The sequence below is a fragment of the Thermobia domestica genome, chromosome 18 (assembly GCF_964235325.1).
Source record: "Thermobia domestica chromosome 18, izTheDome1.hap1.1, whole genome shotgun sequence".
In the NCBI taxonomy this organism is placed as follows: Eukaryota; Metazoa; Arthropoda; class Insecta; order Zygentoma; family Lepismatidae; genus Thermobia; species Thermobia domestica.
In genome coordinates, this window is record NC_137471.1 from 151,526,818 (window position 1) to 151,549,707 (window position 22,890).

The window sequence follows — 22,890 nt, forward strand, 5'->3', positions numbered from 1 at the left end:
TTTGCTCAGCAAATATTTATTTTGTGTTTAAGTATATATAAAGCAAAGCTTCTACTTATGGAAAATATTACATGTGTAAGGATAAAATAGTATTGTAACGCCGCTAGTGGCGCATCGAGCCGGAAGCTTCTTATCGTGTGGAATGAGTTGATAGCCGGTAAATTTCCAATTAAGTTTGGGAGTGAGATGCGTTTTACTGATAAGTAATGTGTCAAATTGTTCCTCGTGTAATAGTTGTTAAAATATGAGTTTATGAGGTAAGTACAAGAGAATGTTGAGAAATAGAAATAAAAGTCATAGTCAAATAACTAGATACATGATCACTATTTAGTTAAATAGTTGTTTCGGGTGGAGATACATGAAAGTGCACGTACGAACCACTGTTTGTGGCATGAAAATCGAGGTGAAGAATGTTGCGAGATGCGTGCTGAACGTGTTTTAATATTAATGGTTGTGCAAAAGATGAACGTTTTGAAGAGTGTGGGTGACAAATGCTAATAGTTTATGCATATAAAGAAATTGATTAGTCTTCCGAAGTCTCACCTTTTCGATTTTGAACTTAATGAGTCAATAGTGGTACTACAAGTTTCGGCCTGAATTCTTCTGGAGCAAGCCGAGACTTGCACTTGTAGCTATATGTCGGAGGCCGGAATTGATACCAAGTTTTGCAGATTGGAACTTGTTGCAGATTCGGACAGTTTTCATAGGAAGAGGAAAAGTGTGCACCTCTTTGTAGGATAACATGTTCATAGGTTTCACCTGTTAGTAGGATGTACTTTGTTTTCTTGACAGCGTTTAACTGGGAGAGGAATTCGTCGTAATGAGCAGGATTGTTCAAATCGGTGTCTCTTCTTGAAAATTAAGATTTGTTTATGCAAAAGGTCGTTGATAGTATCCTGTGATGTTCTCAGAATTCGAACTATGTACGTTGGTCCCTGATTGTTCCGAATACGGATGCATTTTTAAAGGTGTATCCCACTTCAGGAAGTTTAGCCTATATATCAAGTGTTATAGATTGAGGGACCCCTCGTACTACTATTGACATGGTATGTGGCTGAGGTTCCTAGTGTCGGATGTTGTTGAGAGAAGATAAAGTTGCAGTTTTCCTGAACATTTCGAAACTGGATTGTCACGAATTATTTTGCGAAGTTAGACGACTGTGATTTAATGATGAATCCATTTTTTTGTTTCTACCATTTGCGAAATATCTTTGCGTTGTCGATACTGGAGATGTTAGAGAAGTAAAACCTTCGAACTAAAGTACTTTGGATTGTAGTTTTGCTGTAGCAAGCTGTAGACAGGCTGCAGAGGAGGATAAGCTGGCTGGAGTCAGAGTCGGATCTCGAGATGCTATGTGCATTTGTATGCTTCTTAAATGGTGGTGAACTCGTTGATGATGCTTGGTGGTTGCCACTGATTGCAGAACGAGAACTCTGGGAACTTGGTTCAGTGTATGCTCTGTCTCTTCGATTTCTCCGTATCTCGTTTATCTCCAAACGAATAAACGAAATGAAATTTTGAGTTTTACGTCCCACGAATATTCCGGCTAGGCTAAAGGAGCCAGTGATGATGAAGAAAGTGGAAGGAAACTGGAGAACTCCGAGGAAACCCAAGCACACGGTGTTTGTCCACCACAAAGTTAACTTAGCGAGAGCAGGATTTGGACCCTAGACCCCATGCATCAGAGGTTAACGCTTTACAACTGAGCCACCCCGGAAATTTTATCTTCAAAGGATGTATGAAAGACTTTCCATCGTCAATTATCATATGCGGTAAAATAACCGAACTGAAACAGTATCCAAAACTATTAGATGAGAACAGGATAAGAGTGAAAATGATCATAATGATGATCAAAAATTATACTACTTGTGTACTCCAGCCAGTACGCTCGTGAAAACTCTCAATTTCTTGCAACCTGTCGCCTGTTAATGAATTAGCATCACTGTGCGCCCATATGAGTGCAATAAACAGAGTCTAGACTTGGCAGCTACGCCTCACTACATGTGCGCGAGCTGAGAAAGTATGTGAATGCACTACGTTTTACCGGCAAACCAAAGTGGCTAGAGACATTTGAGAAGGTTACGCCCTCTGTAACGTGAGTGATGGAAAAGAATTTATTTACAAAGTGTAAGTGGAGATCTGTGCTCTATCGGAATATTACAATTATACGGTATAACAAATAACAAAAAATCAAAAAGAAAAATGGGCGTATGAAACCTTTATCCTTAGCACTATAAAGTAAGTAAACATATATAACACACAACTTAATATAGACAGATTGATTCAATATAAATACAATACAATTAGAGAAAATAAAAAATGTGTAAAGGGTTAACGAGGGTGGAGAATGAGGTGAGGTGCGAAGGACAAGTTAACACATGTGTATTGTTAATCAGACAAATGAATGTGTCTTTTGCGTAGGGTCATCTCTATGTGATGATGGGAATCGGAGAAGCCAAACTGAGCAGAAAGTGATTACTGTGCAGGATAGGATGGATGAAAGAGTGGAAGATGCTAATGAATAACATAATCAGATATAACCTTCAGCACCACATTAGCCCCAATTCGTGACTTTTTTTGAATTATTTGTAAACAACTGCAACAACAGTTTTCTTAATTGGTATGTTAGCAACTTTACGTGAGACACTTGTCGGTTTCCGGGGAAGATTTGGATTTCGTATTTATATGCCTAAAAGACCTCCAAAATGTGGAATTAAAATTTTTATTCTTGTTGGTGAAACATTATACTACACAACAAATATAGAAGTGTATGTGAGGACACAACCAGAAGGCCCGTTCCAGATAGATAACAAACCTGAAGAAGTAGTGAAGAGATTGTATCAACAGATTCATGGTTCATTTAGCAAAGAGACCTTTTTACAATAATCGGTTTACAAACTGCAATTTGGTTAAATAAATGGAATGAGACAGTAAGTTAACAATTACACTAGTTAACAAATTTAAACTTTTTGTTTGTTACATGAGAAAAATCACCTGATCTTAAAGGAACTTTTTGCGCTGAATTCGAATATGCACTCGGTTTCTCTCCATCACGTACAGTTTTCCCGTAACAGAGGGATTTTTGGGAAATTCCCTCAAAAATTTCCCTTTTTCAGATATTTTATTCCCCTAGCTCCTGTCCCCTTACATATAGTAACATAGAAATTATACCTAAATATACCCTGATTTATATTTAATAAACCCTACAAGTTTCGTAAAAATCGCTTTGTTCTTTCTAGCGAAATAAATATATTTGTATGTATACTGTGTGCACTGTTTATTGCACCTGATAGTAATGCTTTCAGATCTCCTGAGTTGGGGTAAAAACGATTTGCTTTATTACTACAAACACAGACATAAATATGAATATTTACAATAGTCAACAACACACTTTGTATTGCTCTCTGTAAATTAGAAACGTGTATAAAAATAGAATGCACTTCCAACGTATATTTTTTTTAAACGTACAGTATATGTATATCTTAATACATATATATATACAATTCTCCAAGTTTTTTCGTTTTGTTCATGAAATGGTTATCAATATTTGTTATCAAATGTAACAGAATGCAAAAGAAAGAAAGAATGGAATACAGACTCATTGTTGACAACAATGAACTAATGCAGTCTGAATTTTCCACTACGGTATCGTTTCCCCCCTCCCCCGCGCATTTCTTTCTTTCTTGTGTTCTTGACACCTGGTGAGGAAGTTTTGTACATTTTTATATTGACGTGTGGTTTAACACTACTTCACTTTCAAAGTCGTCTTTGCTGCTAAGAGTGCTTTCATGTTTGATCTTAACGGCATTATACCCAACTAAGACCAGAAGTTTAGTTTGTGATCAGTACAATAGCGTCAAGAGGACGGCGTTCGTGTGTTAACTCACCAAATAGTTTTTGTTATGTGTGTGGCCAGTTTGTAGTTAAAGGACAGTGTGGATCCATTACGCCATCGGTGAAACTAGCATATTATATATATTTCGGATGTCGTGTGGGAGATCAGGACAAAACTTGGGCACCCAACAATTTGTGCGTCGTGCTACGTCACTTTACTTGCATGGGCCAAAGGGAAACGGAGGTTCATGAAATTTGCTGTACCAATGGTGTGGAGAGAACCCACCAACCATCTGGATGATTGTTATTTTTGTCTCACAGTAGTTAAGGGACATTCTAAAAAAAGCAATGTGTGCGTATGTACGGATATAAATGGGTTGATGGCGGAGCTAGGAATTCCTTACGTTCCAGAAGAATGGAGGTTATTTATCGACGCGTCAAAGGTCAGCCTTAAAGCTGTCCTTTTACATAATGGAAAAAAAAACCTTCTATACCACTTGCGCACTCAGTGAAGATTAAGGAATCCTATGACATCATGTCAACTTTGCTAAATCTTATAAATTACAAGAACCATTGTTGGCAAATATGTTGTGATCTCAAGGTAGTTGGTATTTTATTAGGACTGCAGTGCGGTTACACGAAGTACCAATGTTTTTTTATGTTTATGGGATAGCCGAGCTGATGACAAACATTATGAAGTGAAGGAATGGGAACCTAGAGTGAATTACGTACCTGGAGAAAGCAACGTCAAAAACGCTCCTTTGGTAGATCCTAATAAGATATTACTACCGCCACTTCATATCAAGTTAGGACTTATGAAAAACTTTGTCAAAGCCATGGACACATCTGGTGAAGGTTTCAAGTATTTGCGAGATAAGTTCCCTAACCTGAGTGATGCTAAGATTTCAGCGGGAGTGTTTATTGGTCCCCAAATTAGGAAATTAATGCTTGATGATAGCTTTGACAGCAAGTTAAACAGTGCTGAGCTAGCTGCCTGGACAGCATTTAAGCGTGTTGTGCGCAACTTTCTGGGCAATAACAAAGCTGAGAGTTACACAGAAATCGTATAGGACATGATACAGAAATACAAAGAGTTGGGTTGTAGGATGTCTATAAAAATCCACTTTTTGCACTCCCACCTCAGCTTCTTTCCTGCTAACCTAGGTGCTCTCAGCGACGAACAGGGGGAAAGATTCCACCAAGATATAATGGCAATGGAGAAAAGGTACCAGGGACGATGGGATCCTTCAATGATGGGGTCTATTGTTGGGATCTTGTTAGAGAATGCAACATTTCTTACAAAAGAAGGAAGTAGTGTACGTTTTTGTAACCCAATGGAAGTTTCATATATTGTGATAGTTTTGATTGTCTTTTCATGACCTTTTGGTACATTTGTATTATTGTTTATTGTAAATTGTCACACTTGTAAATTATATTGTATTATATTTTATATATCTGTTTGTGGTAATAAAGCAAAACGTTTTACCTCAACTTAAGAGATCTGAAAGCATTACTAAAAGGTGCAATAAACAGTACACACAGTATACATACAAACATATTTATTTCTCTAGAAAGAATAAAGCGATTATTACGAAACTTGGAGGGTTTGTTAAATATGAATCAAAGTATACTTAGGTATTATTTCTATGTTAGTATATGCAAGGGGACAAGATCTTGGGGTGTAAAATAAACGAAAAGGGAAATTTTTGAGGGATTTTCCCGAAAATCCCTCTGTTACGGGAAAATCGTACGTGACGGAGAAAAACCGAGTGCATATTCGAATTCACCGCAAAAAGTTCCATTAAGAACAAGTATTTCCTTTTATGTAACAAAATCTTTGTTAACTAGTGTTATAGGGACAATTTGTAAAAACAAGAGTGTTGCCCCCACGTTTGTGAATGCCAAACGGAGGAAAGAATACAGTAGTGTATTTGGTTTTCATTAGAACTGCACCATTGGTTCGTATGCATCTAAGAAAAATCTGTGTTTAGTGCTGATCTCTAGTATGCACAATCACGTCAAATTAGATGAGAGTACCAGAGATAACAGGAAGCCAGATATCGTCACATTTTACAACGATACTAAAGGTGGGGTGGACATAGTAGACCAGATACCTGCTAAATATGGCGAAGAAAGAAACACTACACGATGGCAAATAACGTGATTTTATCACTTCTAAAATGAATAACAGACTAATAGTGATGTTATACATTCAGTGAACACATCAAGGTTTTTCGGATTGACTCCAGAAGATGCTTCTGTACCTTCTCATGTAGGAAAGCGAGGCCGATGTTACATGTATAAACACAGTAAGGCTAGATATTTTGCCAAAAGTGCTGTAAGTTGATTTGCCTAAGTCACGCAAAAATGATGTGTGGAGACTGCTGCAGAATTGAAACGTGAATATACCGCTATTAGGAGAAATCCTGGTTTACTTCTTTCTAGTTAATAAATATTTTATTTTCTGTACCGCTATTTAAGCAATAAAAACGTCACATAATATCCGAACTTAATTTTAACAAGAAAGGTATTGCCTCAATAAAAATGTACAGTTTCGCTTAAAGCGTATCCACTGTCTGGTGTTGTATTTAATATTGTAAATGTAATACGAATTTAAATCCTAGTTCACATCTTATCACACAAAAATGTTCCTGGGTCCAGGAGGCAAAATGTAACCATTCATAAAAATTTTTTCCCCTTACTACTATACGGTTAAGAACAATGAACCTCACGAGGGTAAAGTGTACTGACAGAGCGTAAATCTTATTGACAAGGAGTATGCTGATAGCGATTTCGTGTGGGGTCTAAAGTGAGGGAGTATATATTGCATGAATAAAGGGTGCTGAGTTTGGAAGCGTTTGTTGATATAGGTGACATTTACTTTTTCGATATATTACTGTAATATGGACAAGTTATGCATTGGTATAGCTCCAGAGGGGGACTAGGTAATCGGGCAATGAAAGATATGTGGAAAACTTTTGGTTAGAGGGTCAACAGTTTTTTTTATAGATTTTGAATAATGAAGTTATCCACACTGTTAATCTGTATGTTAAGCTTGGCAGTAACAAATCTTTGTATGTACTTAGGATCGTCTATGCATAAAATATAAAAAGACGGCATCAAACCGCAAGAAAGTTAAAGTTCGTGCTACTGCTTCGGGAAAAATATTTGTGCTATCTCTATGCTTTATCATGTCCATTGTAAACCCAGTAGGAAGGCAACGGCTAGAGTCTGTGTATGACATTTGGAGATGCAGTGAAATGTCGTTATCATTTAGTGGTAGAGAACACTCAATTAAAATAATTTACAATATTCAACTCAGATGGCAAGAAAAGAGTGAGAGTGACTTGGACAACGTAATCCCGCGCTAGAGAAGTGTGCCAAATCAGATGTTTTATATTTGCGTTTAATGTGGCGATGTACAGTAGAATGCAGATCAAAAGTGCAGTGAACAGAAAACCACCTTTAAACTATACTTCAAAAATGTACAAAGTGTTACAAATAATTTTACAGTCTGTGCCGTAAATATGGTTGTTTAGTCATGAGCGAAACATGTCTGAAACTGCATTTCAAGGTTTGAACGTAGACTGTATCGTCTTCCACACCTCTCACGTGTGAGGATTAGATCTTATGTGGCTCAGCACGTATGAACTTTGAATAAATTCTATTCCAGGGTTTTTGCAATGTAAGATGTTGCTACTGTGTGGAATCACATGTGTGTAGCCAATTTCGAACGTAGATTAAATGCCTTACCACACTCTTGATATGTGTGATGTTTTACTCCTGTGTGGAATAACATGTCTCTAGCCAAACTTCAACGTATATCAAATGACATACACACTCAGGGCATACTAATGCATATTAACATGTGTAGCCAGAATTGAACTTCGATTAAACTTCTAACCACACTCTTAGCATACGTGACCTTTTTTTCCTCTATGGATTAACATGCGTGTAACCAAACTTAAACCATATTTAAATTCGCCACCACACTCGTAGCATGTGTGATATTTCGTTCCTGTGTCGATTAACATGTGTGTAGCCAAACTTGAAGGTTGATTAAATTTTTTACCACACTCTTGGCACGTGTGTGGATTAACATGTGTGATGCTAAACTGCAACCTCGATTAAATGCCTTACCACACTCCTGGCATCTGTAATCCTTTTCTCCTATGTGAATTAAATAAATGTTGCCAAACTTGAAGGTAGTCTAAATCCTTACCACACGCTTGGCACGTGTAAGCTTCTTTTGTGTGGACTAACATGTGTGCAGCTAAACTTGAACGTTGATAAAATGCCTTATCTCACTCTTGGAAGGTGTGACGTTTTTCTCCTGTGTGGATAAACATGTGTCTAGCCAAATTTGAACGTCGATTAAATGCTTACCACACTGTTCGCATGTGTAAACTTTTTCTCCAGTGTGGATTAACATGTGTTTTGCCAAAGTCGATCGTTGATTGAATGCCTGACCACACTCTTGGCACGTGTGAGGCTTTTCTCCTGTGTGGATTAAGATGTGTCTAGCCAAACTTGAACATACCCTAAATTCCTTTCCACATACTCCACATATGTGAGATTTTTCACCTGAATGCACTAACTCACCACTTGATATAGTTGAACTTTGAGTAGAGCGTTTATCACTATTTTGGGACGTATGACTTTTTTCACTTTCCTGTGTCACGATGAACGATGAAATCCTTTGCCAAACTGCATCGCAGTATCAGATTCCTCATAAAAATGAGAAATGGCTTTATTTAATGTAGTAAACGTATTCCCTATTCCGTGGAAAGCAAAGATGTTATCGCGCCTGTAACAAATTCAACAAACAATGAAATGTAAATGGAGATAATGATTAAGTAGCAAAAAAACATGTAATCATTCGCTATATTACATAATAAAGTTACGCTATATTACATGTTTCATTACATTAAATATTGTAGAAATATGAAATGGAGTACCATATCACTATTGTCTCAAAATAAGTTGCTGTAGTTTGTATCACTATATCAAATTAGACTATCATTTATATCGTGGCGGATATAAGTCTATGACCAGGTATTGTCAGATGCCTTGACACAAATGGACAGTATGAGAATTAAATCTGTCTTATCTGTAGTTTCCTGTGGAGAAAAAAACAAATTGCGATCCAAAGGTTTAAGAACAACTCAACGTATTAATAGAAACTGTACCGAAGATCATTCACTTATATGATCATAAGAGAAACACGAAAGGCGTTTTGAAGGGAATTAAAAAATTACATACAATTTTCCAAGCTGAGGCAGAGAAACTTAGAGTAACAAGACTAAAAACGAATCATTTACAGCGTTGTGATCGTGGTTCAGTGGTTTAGGGGCTTGACCAGTAGTATCGAGGTTCTTCGATCGAATACACGTCAAGCATTTTGTTTTCTTTTTTTTTACTTTAGGAATTTTGATGGAAATAGATCGGTGATAACACACGCTTCATTACATTCAAATATTTAAATACTCGTTTGTTTCAGCAATTGAACTATCAAATTTTCAGGAATAATACTAACAATAATAACAATTATCTCGAAGAACATTTTAATTCGAGACGGGACAAGGTTAACTCACACTATAGTCATGCTTTGGAGATGAGAATCGAGACGAGACCAAAACTATCGTAAACATTTCTCATCTTATCTCGATTCTAGAAATAGTATATGCCACTCTTTAAGCAACAATTGCTCTGTAGACTGAATCGTATACATCATTTTCTTAGTTTGTATTTCAGAACTCACTGAATTTTGATCTGTGTATATATTTTTGTAGCAAAGCTTTTACAATTACATCTGGAAACTTCACAAGTTAGTTTATTACAAGCTTTAGTTTTCAATTATATTCAGTTTTTTTTTTTTTTTTTTTTTTACAGTTATTTTCCTAAAAACGTACAGTAGAATATATTCTGCACGGAATATTTGCCGAAATCTTTCGTTTAAATTTGAGTAGCTGTAGAGGTGTCTCATGACCGTACGGAACCCCTTTCCCGAAACCCTTTCGACATCTTCTGTAGCATAGCCAGCATAACCATTACTTAAAAACAAATTTAATTACGGCTCTTGTAAGTTCAGAATCCCTACTTTCTACACGAAAATTACCTCGAAACTTTCCGTTATAACATTTAACTTTCCTTTATAACATTTAGCTATTTGTAGGGAAACCTTCCGTTATAACATGAAGCTAGTTGTAGGAACGTATCGAGAGGGTATGTGCTGTTGGTTCTGACACTTCTCTCCAATCCCGACTATTTTGTAACTTACGGCTTACGCTACGGGTTATTTTACGTGCTTTAATACAATGTGTACTCATACGGAATTTGTTACCTGTACTATTATTATTATTATTACTGAAAATTTGAGACCTCAATATTACGTCCCACTGCCGTAGCAAAGCTGGGATAAATGCAATAAACAAGTGACAAATTTTGGGAAAAAGACGAAAATCAATGTGAAGGTTACGATTATATTTACAAGAATCTAACAACTACCAAAAAACACGATTTCAACCACATGGAGACCGTTTTCCGGATTAAGTTATAGCAATCTTACTACAACTGCTTTTACAATACCACTAGTTATACAGATAACGTGTTGAGTTTTCAATCTGATTAGCCTAGTGTCGACAGTCAATTTCCATCAGATATACGGCGAACACAATTAATTAAAAATAAAGCAGAGGGATAGATAAAAAAAAAGTAAGTAATGTAGATTTTCCATGTAAGTTAAGTAAATATGTTTTGACCTTGAGAGCAACATAGAGATTAATGTAGCTCATAAAAATTTTTCTTGCTGACTTTTAATTCTATGTAGATGTGAGTGGATAGCAAACAGCTGATTGAGTATACACACATACATACATGTTTTACACTATGCACCTTCATGTGCATTTATGAATAAGAGTAAATGTTTTAATACTAATACACAATAACACACTGAGCAAGGCTATGTGATAATGTGTAAAAAGAAAACAGTATCACGTGACAGTTTCAACACAATAACTGTGGAAACAAACAGAGAACATATACAGAATGTTTCGGAAAGCAAGAATTAGAACGTACAGGAAAAGAGGAAGCAGAATAATTGAAATAGTCAGGAGAAAAAAGAGAAAAGCAATAGCGAACAAAGATCAAGGGGGAGTAACATATAGAGTAAGATGCGAGGAGTGTAAATAAATTTAAATAGGAGAAACAATAAAAAAGCAGAAAAATGATTAAACAGCACCAGGATGATGTAAGATTGAAAATGGACAACAATGCGATTTACAAGCATCAGAAAGAAATAAACCAAGGGATAGGGTGGGAAGGAGCAGAGGTCATAGAAGTAGAGAACAGAACTTTGGTGAGAAAATGGAAGGAAGCCAGAGAGATTATGAAAGCAGGACGCAAGGTGATGAACTGGAATGCAAGATTCTCCGTAAATAAGGAATGAGAGAAGATTCTGCTTAAAGAAGAAGGAATAAAAAGGAAGAAGAAAGAAAGAGAAAAAATACAAGGAAAATAAGGAAAATTAGAGGACAGGACGCATCCAGCGGAAAGAAGTAAACCTTTAATTGGACACGTGTGCAGCTAAAAAGTGAAAGTGAAAGCCAGACAAGTGTTACTTTTTAAAGAAGGGGAGGAACCTAATTAAAATTGTTCTCCGGACAGTATATATAGGTGAGGACCAACTCCCAGCAGCCAGAAGGAGTGGAGATCTGATGAAGACAGAGTTATTGTGTAGAAACTGTCACGTGATACTGTTTTTTTTTACATATCACATGGCCTTGCTCAGCGTGTTATTGTGTATTAGTACAAAATGGAATCAAGGTCTGATAGAATAGTTATAGAAAATATTTTATATATGGTATTGGTTTATATCTGTGTTAATTTTATATTGAAGCACTTTGCAAAGTGAAACCTGAGTTGTGAAAAGAAGGATTGGTTGTTAATGGTCGTAATATCAAAATTCTTAGTGTTTCATGTTATAAGTGCATGTTTCTTATTTTCGTATTAATCTCAGACATTTACATTTTTGTACTCTGAATTAGTTGCTCGTAATTCATATAAATATGGAGGCTAGTGTTTTAGAACAATTTCAAGCAATGTTGACAGAAGAATTAGAGAAAAATTACAAACCATTGCTCAAAAATGGTAATGAATATTGGATGCCTAGGACAAAGAATACATGAATCAGTAGGTGAAATTCAACAGCCTTTAACAGAAACGATTTTGAGCGTAGGAAAAAAAAACGAATTGAATGCCAAAGCAGACAGCTTACGTAATAATATCAAAGTAGCCAATAACTCCTTAACCGAAGTACGCTCTGAAAAAGTTAACGCGACTAATCATGCTGATTCAGTAACTGCTGGGTTTAAAAATAGTGTAGCGGAATGAAAGAAAGGTCTCACTGTGTTCTATGAATACATGCAAACGGCACAGTTCGAGTGTAGGCAAACCAACAAAATAAAAGAGTGAAAGGCGGAAAAGAAACCGTAAATACTCTTGAATTCGCGCCGGCCCAAGTTGTGAAAGATATGTGCCAAATAAACCAGAAAGTCGATTACAGTCAGGAAAAGGAAATATGCAGTGTAGGGATAGCGAAAAAGAAGAATCGTTACGCGTACCTGTAGACAATTGTTTCTAATGTAATTGTTTTGCCGGCAAGGGATACCGATGTTTCACACATGATAAGCTGTAGCGTTCAGGTTGCGCGTATCCGCCCTCTCGAAAAAGCCAGGGAAGGCTTGAGATTTCAATTGATGATTTTGTGTGATAAGGAAGTTACAGTGTTGTTGGTTTTGTGTAGCAGGCAAATGGTTTTGCGCGACTTAACAAATTCAAATTTGTCTTTCTAAAAGTGCATGTCTAACGTAAGTTGCATTTTAGTGCTGCAAATCTATTAGGACTTTATCACCTTTGAGTATTGTAGAAGGAAACGACTTCAAATTCACAACAGACCCGCCAAGCAAATTCTGTTTTACGTAGTGAAGGTCTCGTACATAATATATCGGTCAGAAATGTTTACCGTAAACAAGCGTAAAAGCAACACTTCCAATAAAGCACACGCAGTCGAAAGTATATTTCCGTTATATAACCGAAATGTAACACCAAGGTTAAGAAGAAAAATAAGATGGTCAATGATACCTAGTTGAGTTTTCGTAATACATTATTAACGTAAACTCGATTTCGAGGAGGATATTCAGTAAAATTAAAATGAGCAGACGTGATCATATCAGTACATCAGATGCAACATGTATTAATTTTCAGTTGAAGAAATGTTTGAATTTTCAAGCTAGTACTTCACTATTGCGAAATTGTAAAGAACGAAAATTGAAGTGTAGTGCTACTCAAAATGTAGACAAATTGATTGCTCATGATGATAACAATGTTCGTCGACCTCCACGTACGGCGTATTCTCAGCACGCACAACCACACATTAGGCGTACAGTAGGAAATAAGTTGAGAATAAAAGAAAAGTGTCTTGCTAAGCGTAATTCGGAACGCACTAAACTCGGTCAAAGACGAACTACGTGCTAATTAAAGTCGAGCTCTAGGCGAGCTTATTTCGAGTTAAACATGCGGAAGAAGTATACATCGACTCCGAAGACTACTAAAAAGCTTAAGCGAAAACACGTACGAACATTGTATAGTAAACTACATGGCAAAATATAGTAATAGTAAGCGCAAACCTAAAAAGAAACTTATGACAGGTATCGCAAAGCAGCGTAAATCCAAACGTCGTGAAGGACGGCTTGTCATTACGTGGATGTTTAGTAAATGCGCTGTATAAAGGAGAAAAGTTCCGCAAAAATAATTAAACTAACTGGAAAAGTACACGTAAACGTGCTAAATTACAGCTTACAAGCGTAACCGGCACAGATGGAAAATTAAAATCTTAGCACAAAAAAGAGTGAACTTCACCCGAACTTAGGCTAAACACCAGAAGAGATGAGAAATCAGAAATACCGAGTTTGAACTTTTAAATATTTAGATTATGAAAAAAGGATTATTGTTTATTTATTTGATTATTTCCCCGAATTTCGAAGGTTACTTTTCAGATTAAAGTGTGTGCCCACCGCCACTGACGCACCAGTCCAAGAAACCATCAATATCGCTCTACAATCAAATACGTTCACTTAGATGTCATGTTTTATGGTTTCCTTACAGCTTTTGGAGATGAAAGATGAATGTTGAAAGGAGAGGAAGTACACCATTGGAAATTTTAAACAGGTAATTGATTTAGAACGCGATTTCGGACTTTGAAATTGTAATAATACCGCACAACTTTTGAAAAGTATGGCTATCCCGTTTTGGATGCGGACTTTCAGTATCGATTTCTTATTAGGATGTTTAAGTTTTGTATTTTTTTTCAGGTCTTTTCAGTTTTGGGAACCATACTTCATAATAAAATTTTATTATCAAATCTTGTTTTGAGTTTTTAATCATTCTTCTTTATGTTTATATTAACATTTTGCTGTCCCCATACAATCAAGCATTTAGACATGTTACACAATTAGAGATAATTACGAACATAATTAGAGAAGTACTAGTAATAACTACAATTAATCATAAAGTTAAAATTTTGGGTAATTAAAAAAATGTGTTCTTCAGATAGTGAATTTTTTTCATCTGATGTTGTGATTGTATAACGAGAAAATATGCGAAATTTGAAATGTAAGATTAAGTCGCCGTCAAAGTACTGTAAGTTTAACACAATTTAGTATAATATTGAAAGTAATTGACAATAACCTTGAATTTGATAAAGTTGCTCGTTGATTTGTTCGTCGTTCGATATATATATGCAGTCTACTATGAAAAGTCAACGTGCATTCAATGTGACTAATGATAAATGAAGTTAATTGACTTCAGAGAAAGCGATATTATAAGTTAAGAAGAGTTGAAAGTTAAAATATAGTTCATCCCCTAGGGACATCCCTACTTTTGTTATAAAATTAAAGTGATGAAACCAGTGCGACGCCTGCTTGGGTCACAGCGAATGTGCAGATTCAGTAATTGATGAAATTTCAAAATGTTGTTCTAATTTTTAATGTTTGGCATAATTAGAGAAAAGTATAATAGTAATAAATTTGATGTTCGGATTTTAGATTTTGATATAATAATTAGTTTTGATTTGGATTTATAGAAAATAATTAGAGTTTTGATTTGGATTTAGAGAAAGTAAATTAAATGTTATTCTTTTTGATGTTTGAAAATAACTCTTGTATTCTTGTGCCAGGAATCATAAACCGGTCTCGAGAAAAAGAAAAAGGGAAGCTCGTTTACGATTCCACGGTACCCTTTACTACCATAAACACCGGATACTATGATGTATCGATAGTACGGAGTGCCTACGTCAGTTAGGCAGTATATTGTAAAATTAAGGTTTATGTTATGAGAAAAAATTAAGATTGCTACGTACGAGTAGGCCCTGAACAACAATAATGTTTAATGAACAAGTTAATATTACTGTTTGTAATTATTAATATTGTGTTTCACTATTGTGACAAATGCTCTCGGATGTGACTTTATTCTCGATAAAGATAAGTGCAATTGCTTGTAAGCCACACGTAAATATTAGCTAGCGCTCTATAAAAGGTTACATTTTTAAACCTACCAATTTTGTAGGTACGAACGGGCCTGAAGTAATACTAATGATTAAAAAATTGAAAAATTAAATGTGAGGCTGTAGCATTAAATCTCCTCCCAGGGTGTATTTCTTGTCGTCCTTATCATTATATTTATTTTCTTAAAATGCCTCCTCAAGGACTGAATGTTGAGAGCCCAATTGGGGTTCGAAAATTAACCCTGATTTGTCATGATTTGAATGCCGAAGGCATGCAACTAGGGTGGTATGTAAGGTCTTAGGGTAGAAGCGATTCATTCGAATCGTCAGGGACCCGGCAAGCTTCAACTGTAAGAGATTGTCAGCACCGTTGGTTTTAGGATCCAATTCATTAATCTGTATTTTTTATGAATAACTTACAACCTGTGTTGTCAACTAATTACATACAGAATAGCGCTCCGTAGGGCTTAACCACCTTTTAACTCATTTATTTGTATTAAAATGTTCAAACGGTTATTAGTTACGCTGTATAATGCAAGTTACGTTGTATAATATAACGAAACTGACTTAACATTGACGGAAATTCTTTTAAAATTTGGCGGTTTTTACAGTGACTGCTTTCCATACCACTACAACATCAAACCCTCACTGTAATTAGAACTGATGCTGCCCCCCAAAATTAACACCAAAATAAAGTTACATGTTCTATCGTAGGGGTAGTTGAACTTCGTGTATACAGTTCCTGGTTTTACCGACGGAGGACTGAGAAACTCTCTTCATATTTTGTGGGAAGTAATGCCCGATGTGCAAAGTAACCCCTTGTCAAGGTAGGTAGAAACCAAGCTTGTTTGAAATGACAGGTTGCCTCACACGGGATAAACATCGCGGCGTGACGTCACTGAAGGCCCGCTTTCTCCCTGCGAAGGCAGAAAATACAGGCAAAAATCAACTACTTTTGCCTACGAACGTTGCATTTTTACTGAAGTTATTAGCATTGTTGTTCTTTATTGTAAAGTATTTCACTACTGTAAAATATTGTAAAATATTAGTACACATTGCTGTGTCTGGTAAAGAAGTTGAAAAAAAATGAAATGTCGGGTAAAGAAATTGAAAAGAAAAAATGAAGTAGGCGACGAAATTTCTTCATTTTCTTCCTCATTCAACGCGTAAATACCCAAATAACGGAGGAAAGAAATGCAGAGGTTCGTAAATAATAATAATATGCAATTAAACTCAAGTATCATCCTAACATATTTATGAAGTGAATGAAATGCTCAGAAATGCAGATTACGACCAATCAGTACTTCAGCATATATATATATAACACTGCGTTGGTCGCGCCCTCCACCTTTACGTGAGTGGTCGCGCGTTCTACTATTGTAGAACATCAGTATTTTTGTATAGCGATATGATTTTTAGCGGTATTCGGTCTTGGGTATGTTAGTTATAGTACTGTACACGTTTTAAAGTATTTTAAAATTGTTTTATTTGATTAATACAAGAACATTGACAGTAATAAACATTTAGTGTATCGTATTTAATACATAACAAAGTTGAACTAAACATCGAACAAGTGTTCCGGTATAAGTTATCATATAACAGCATAAATCTTTTTCTGTTATACATCGTACAGGTAGAATGATTTGATGTACTCTTTTTGAATGACTGCCTACTCCAAACAATCGTTTCACACGCTTTTCTGCTAGTCTGGTCGCACTCATCTTTGGCATTTTCCAAAAGTTTTTACTTGTTGACTGGTTGCGAGAATGGCCACAAAGGAAACATTTTCCAAACACAGAATCTCCGTCTTGTGGTAATGGAACACCTTTACTGAAGCCAAACAGAAGTTTCCTCTGCGTCGAAGCTTGTTTGGCAAGAATTCCACGGCTAAAGTTGTCTTCTTGCTGATTTTATCAACCTAGATCAAAGCCTATATCATTGAGGAAATTCTTTCGTCTGACATTCTGATTATTCTTATTTGCTCTAAATATATTAATAGCATTAACACCAGCTACGTTTTTTCATCAATTCATCATCAATTAGGCATACAAAAGATGCCTTGTGGGCCAAGCCTATGAAAAGCTGGTATTATATTGAAATTGCGAGTTCTTGAGTTTCTTGGCATTAAGGGATCTACATACCAGCGAGAAGGTTCTACTTTCTTCTCTCCAGCAATATAAAACGCACTCGTATCGAAAGAAGGTGTGTAGCAAGATCCATGACTTCAACACTGGCTTGTACTGGTATCTTCCTCCGGTATATTGCCTCGTACATCTTCGGTTTCACTGGACTCCACTTTTTCTTCATCAAAATCTTCCTTGACATGTCTTCAATCCCAAATGCACTTTCACAGTCACTTTCTGCCTCTTCTAACTAAAGACACACTTGTTCTCTCTCATGCACTGACATTTCATATATTACAAACACGTATTCCACAAAAATAACGTGAAAATGTAAAACGAAATAAATCACTAATACGAAACAAACATGTACGCCAATAGTCGCGCGATCTACAATAGTAGAACACTTATGAAATCATGGAACAAATGTGAGCAGGTGCAAGAACAAGCGCTGAAAATTGACTCCAATGTACAGAAGGTTTTCGGAGAAAAGTACATAACCGCTTGAGGTCGAGCGTGTTGCCAATTGCTCAGGATTCTAAAAATAAAACACCTGTTCTACAATAGTAGAACGCGCGACCGCTGCAGTGATAAACGCTTTTTGGTACACGATACCGGTCGCGTTTGTCAACTGAATCAAATCAAACTTCACACATAATTAGTATGGAGTAAAATATTGGTCACAGTCAAAGATAGGTCAAATCGTTGTAGGGTCCAGGAGTCTAGCCTCCTCCGCCCCCCCCCCAAAGCAGTTGTGTTAACTTAAGCTAGCAGCTGAGTTTTTATCCGATTTAGGATGTAGATTTCAGGGCTCTCGGCATCTTATGGCCATTTAGCCCGTCACGTTTGACGGATGACGTCCTTCGGCGAGCACACTATCCGGGAAAGAGAAGGAAGGAAGCGGCCTGGGAGTTATAAGTTATGGTGGTGAATGAGGAAAACCCAGGAAACCTCATTCAAAGTCGCTAGGCTGAAAAACCTGTTACACTTTTTCGACCGAGTGCCCCCACCGGGAATCGAACCCGAGACCGCTCGAACCGAAGGCGAGAGCGTTCGTGACTAAACACGTTTTTATCCGAATCAAACAAACTTTGTACATTGGAAATTAATAAGTTTCTTTAAAATCTACAATACTTCGATATCTACCTACCGCATACAGGCCCATGCCAGAATGGATTTCTTGTTTTTATAATTATTAGTTAATTAATATAATTTATTAAGAAATTCATGCATCTGTTGCGCATTTTGCGATTGAAGGACGTGGCAGGCGCCTATTTTTAAAGAGTACCATTCCCGTATATCCCGGTGAGATTGAGGAGAAATGCTGAAATTTTTTTCAGAATTACCATTAGTGGTGTTCGAACCTGTGACTTCAACAATAATAGGGGTCTATTGTTGTTATTATTATTTTTATCATTATATTATTATTATTATTATTATTATTATTATTATTATTATTATTATTATTATTATTAAACACACAGATTTCCACACCATCTTGAAGTACCGTGTATGGCGCGTGATCTTTTTTTTTTTAATGGAAGATTCCCCTAGAGGCCTGTGAACCATTTTGAAAAGTATACGAATCACACTTTACCTAACTTTTTATGTCTTCGTTTTCAAAAATTTCTTTTTCTCATTCGATTTTTCATTAATATGTCTTCTACGAATGAGTATACGCTGCTTTACAGAAGTTTTCATGACACTTGAACCAATGCCCTCTCCATATAGCCTAAGTACCATTCTGTTAGAGATATTTATTACTATACCTTTGCCTTTGGGAATGCTCCCTCCAACAATTTCTAAAAAATACTACTTCTATTTTCTTAGCTTGCTTGAAGAAAGTATCAGTTGGAACAGTCAAATATCCGTGTGATAAATGTGAGACCCAGTCTGGTATAATGTAATCATGGCATGATGGTGTTTGGTCTCGTGTTCTTAGTCCCAAATTTTGATATGTTTTCTTATGCTTCGTGGCTATCCATCCAGCAAGATAATTCAAGCTGCCTTCAGAAGTATCACCTATCTGAAACTCTTTTGTTGGTGATCCAATCTTGCTAGCTGTGTCAGTATCACTACTTACAGTTAGATGAGAGTCCATTGTAGTTATTCGCCTTCCATTTCATCTACGTTGTCTATGTCTTCCGCAAGAGTTTTTAGAGCGGATGAAGCAACAAATTCTTCATGTGTAACGTCAGTAGAACACATATTTATCCTAAATATCTTTGGGCTTGTCCCTAAAACTACCATTCGGAGCCTGTATAGAGCATTCAAAAGGTGACGGATGGTCATCAAAACCTCCTCGATATCTTATTTGAGAAAATACTCATAAGCTTTCAAGTGCGTCCTGGTTAACTTTGGCTATGAGAATATACTTTAGGTCATAATCTCTCAAGTCTTGGAGGAGCATTTGAATTGCGTTATAGACATTAATATGTCTTTCTGAAATAGCACTTGTTTTGTTCTTCCTGTGCATTTCATAGAGCTCATAACATCATAAAAATCTTGTAGTTTCTGTTTCTGTACGTCTTCGTGTCTACCAAAAGGGGATTTATATGAATTTATCGCTTCTTTATTGGATGAAACATTCAGTACATCGAACCAGTCGTTTACTAGTTCGATAAAATGTGCCGCCTTCATTGTTACTTCGTTGTTACTACCTGGTTTATAATGTATTAGAGCTGTATCAATCGTGTGGGACAGCAACTGTGAAGCCAATTTCACATTTTGCCTTTGAGTACCCTTACATTCCATATGGAGATTGTTAATCTTAGGGCAAACATTTATTTCACTCGATGCCAATTCTATCCAGTGGCGGATTCCAGGGGGCGATCGGCTCCCCCCCCACAAGAGGAAACTTTTCTTAATTTTATATATAAATAAAACCCATCCCAGAGTTTGGAGCTTTTAAAAGTAGCTCTAAGTATAAGTATTACAACCCACCGCCCCCCCCCCTCCCAGAAGTCCGTCCAGGATCCACCCCTGATTCTATCAGAGCTTTTAGAGGCTCTTGATTAATAACTGACCCTTCTTCTCAATTCAATTTTATACTAACCCGCTCTATTGATTTTAAAAAGCATCCAAAATTGCGGGAAAAAGTACGCTTCACACAAGCAACAGAATATTCGCGTGGGTCAACCGGCCTTCAGTGACGTCACGTGTGATGTTTGTTTACTTCGTGTGAGGCAACCTGTCATTTCAAGCAACCTTAGCTAGTAACCACTGTAAGCGAAATGAAGTATCAAAATTTAGTGTGGCAAATCATAACACGGAACTATGAAAATGTTTGGGAATGAAGGGATCCATATAATTAAGAAGATACGTTCATAATATATTGTGTTACTTTGGAACACAAATATACAAGCAAAGAAAGCATTTCAGGATGTTACCTATAAAATACTTAGGAACATACAAGAACACATTGAACACGTAAGACATGTAAGTCATCCTAAATACAGAATTTTGCGCTATACTTGTTTACCCACATTCTGCGTAATGCCCTAATCTGCATAGCAATCTTTTTTTTTACCGGCCATCTAGCACATCTGGTTAGCGTCGTTTTTACAATAATTCATATATTCTGTACGTTCACCAAGCCCCTAAAGTAATCCCATATTGATAAATGCAGGTCCATACACTAAAAAAGTTTCATGGAAATGTAAAAAGTCGACTTCCTTGAAAAAATGAGTGCAGCTATGAAATGGACTGATGTATGGACCTCTACAAATAATGAACATCCATTGTTGGGTAAAATATTCTTTAGCTTGTATTTTACTTATGTCTTTCGAAGCCCACCGGAAAAATCAGGCTATACACATTTGAGCTAAATCCTAAATAAAATCACAAACGTCGATAGTTTATGTTCGAATATAATACATTACAGTTTTACATTTGTAAAATTTTAGGATAATTACCATTCTCATTTATTGTTATTTTACATAAGTCTCTATATAAATAAAACAATATCATCCAGCACCCATATTTTAAATATGTGGAACAATTAGTGAAAAATGTGTAACTAATAATAAAGAAATAATTATTTTATAAAGATATGAACTACATAAGAATTGCATGGATGGTATCAATCTTATTATTTTCTTTATTTGGTATACAGCTAGTCTATGTGTGCCATGTCATTTCCAAATTGTAGGCTACTAACTTACGTTCATGATATCTCCCATACCTAAATATTTCTCCTAAAGTATTGCTTTAACTAACAAAATTTCCGAAACCATGTAACCGTATTATCAATCTAAACGAATTAGTTAATAAAAATTGAACATTATCTTTCTGGTCGAACTAAATTTAAACTTTTAGTTGTTAATTGCTGTGAGTCATTAGAATACGACGCGCAAGTCTCCTGAACCACAATTTTTCTTAGCGTTTCTATATTACTTTCAAATGCAGGATCTTCTTCTAGTGCTAATTCTGGTTTCACCCTATCAACGTTTAGTTTCACATCCAAAGAGCACATAGCTGTATCCTTGTCCACTGATACCTCTCCTTCCGTTGTAGATAATATTAACTCTTTTTTATCATTCATTATTTCGTATATCCACCCTCTCCCTTCGAGCGGATCATCATGAGATAAGTCATAAGCAATTTCTTCTTTGCACATCAATTCCAACTTAACAGACGTCTTACCAGCCATTGTGAATTGAAATATATTAAGAATTTAACACTGTTCTTATACTCCCCTTATATTTTAGGTTGCCAGTGTTAATGAAATGATTTACAACTACGCTCACAAAAGCAACTTTATATTTCCAATCTTATTCTTCTTCCTCTTATTCTTCTTCATCAGCCACAATTGCTCTCGACAATTGATTGTTTGTTTGTAGTAAGCATCACAAAAGTTTTGAATAGTATCATTATCACTGTATTGAACAAGAATATCGGCAATTTAGAAAGGTAATTAAACATGTAAAATGTAAAGATTAGAATAGTTGAAAAATGATAAAAAATAACAAGATGTGTACAAAGTCATAAAACAGATAGAAAGTAGTAAGTATGATAAAGCGAAAATACGTAAAAAAAGAAGTGTCGCAAACAGGCAAAAGTCAAATTTCAGGTTCAAGGTATTTTCCTTTTTTCTCTTCGGAAGTTTGGTGCATTAAAAAAAAAGAAAAAAAAGAGAAAGATACTACTACTCTTTTTTCATTTAAAGTTTTCCATTTTCTTTTTCCACCAAAATTCAAGAAGTTCTCTCTGTTTTTTTTTCTATTTCTTTCTCACTTATTCCCTTCCATTTACATTAGAGCCTAGCCTCCAAGCTAATTTAACCAAATTTCCTTCTTTTTTCATTTAATCGATCCGTTTCCATTTTTCCCTGATTTTTAGGGTTTCTTCACATTTTAACAATAAGTGTTCTAATGT

The 22,890-nt window shown here is 35.9% G+C and overlaps 1 protein-coding gene across 1 annotated transcript; it reads right to left on the bottom strand.

Moving 5' to 3' along the window:
• Positions 1-6,203: 6,203 nt before the first annotated feature.
• Positions 6,204-22,615, bottom strand: LOC145675940 (uncharacterized). Its single transcript, XM_081746755.1, has 2 exons — positions 21,698-22,615; positions 6,204-8,641 (listed from the first exon to the last, which is right to left on the bottom strand). Exon 1 carries the CDS (start codon positions 22,163-22,165, stop codon positions 21,797-21,799), a length of 369 nt encoding a protein of 122 aa, XP_081602881.1. The 5' UTR covers positions 22,166-22,615; the 3' UTR covers positions 6,204-8,641; positions 21,698-21,796.
• Positions 22,616-22,890: the final 275 nt, after the last annotated feature.

Coding starts and splice junctions, on each gene's coding strand:
- LOC145675940 (XM_081746755.1), bottom strand. CDS start 22,165: ATGGCTGGTAAGACGTCTGTTAAGTTGGAATTGATGTGCAAAGAAGAA.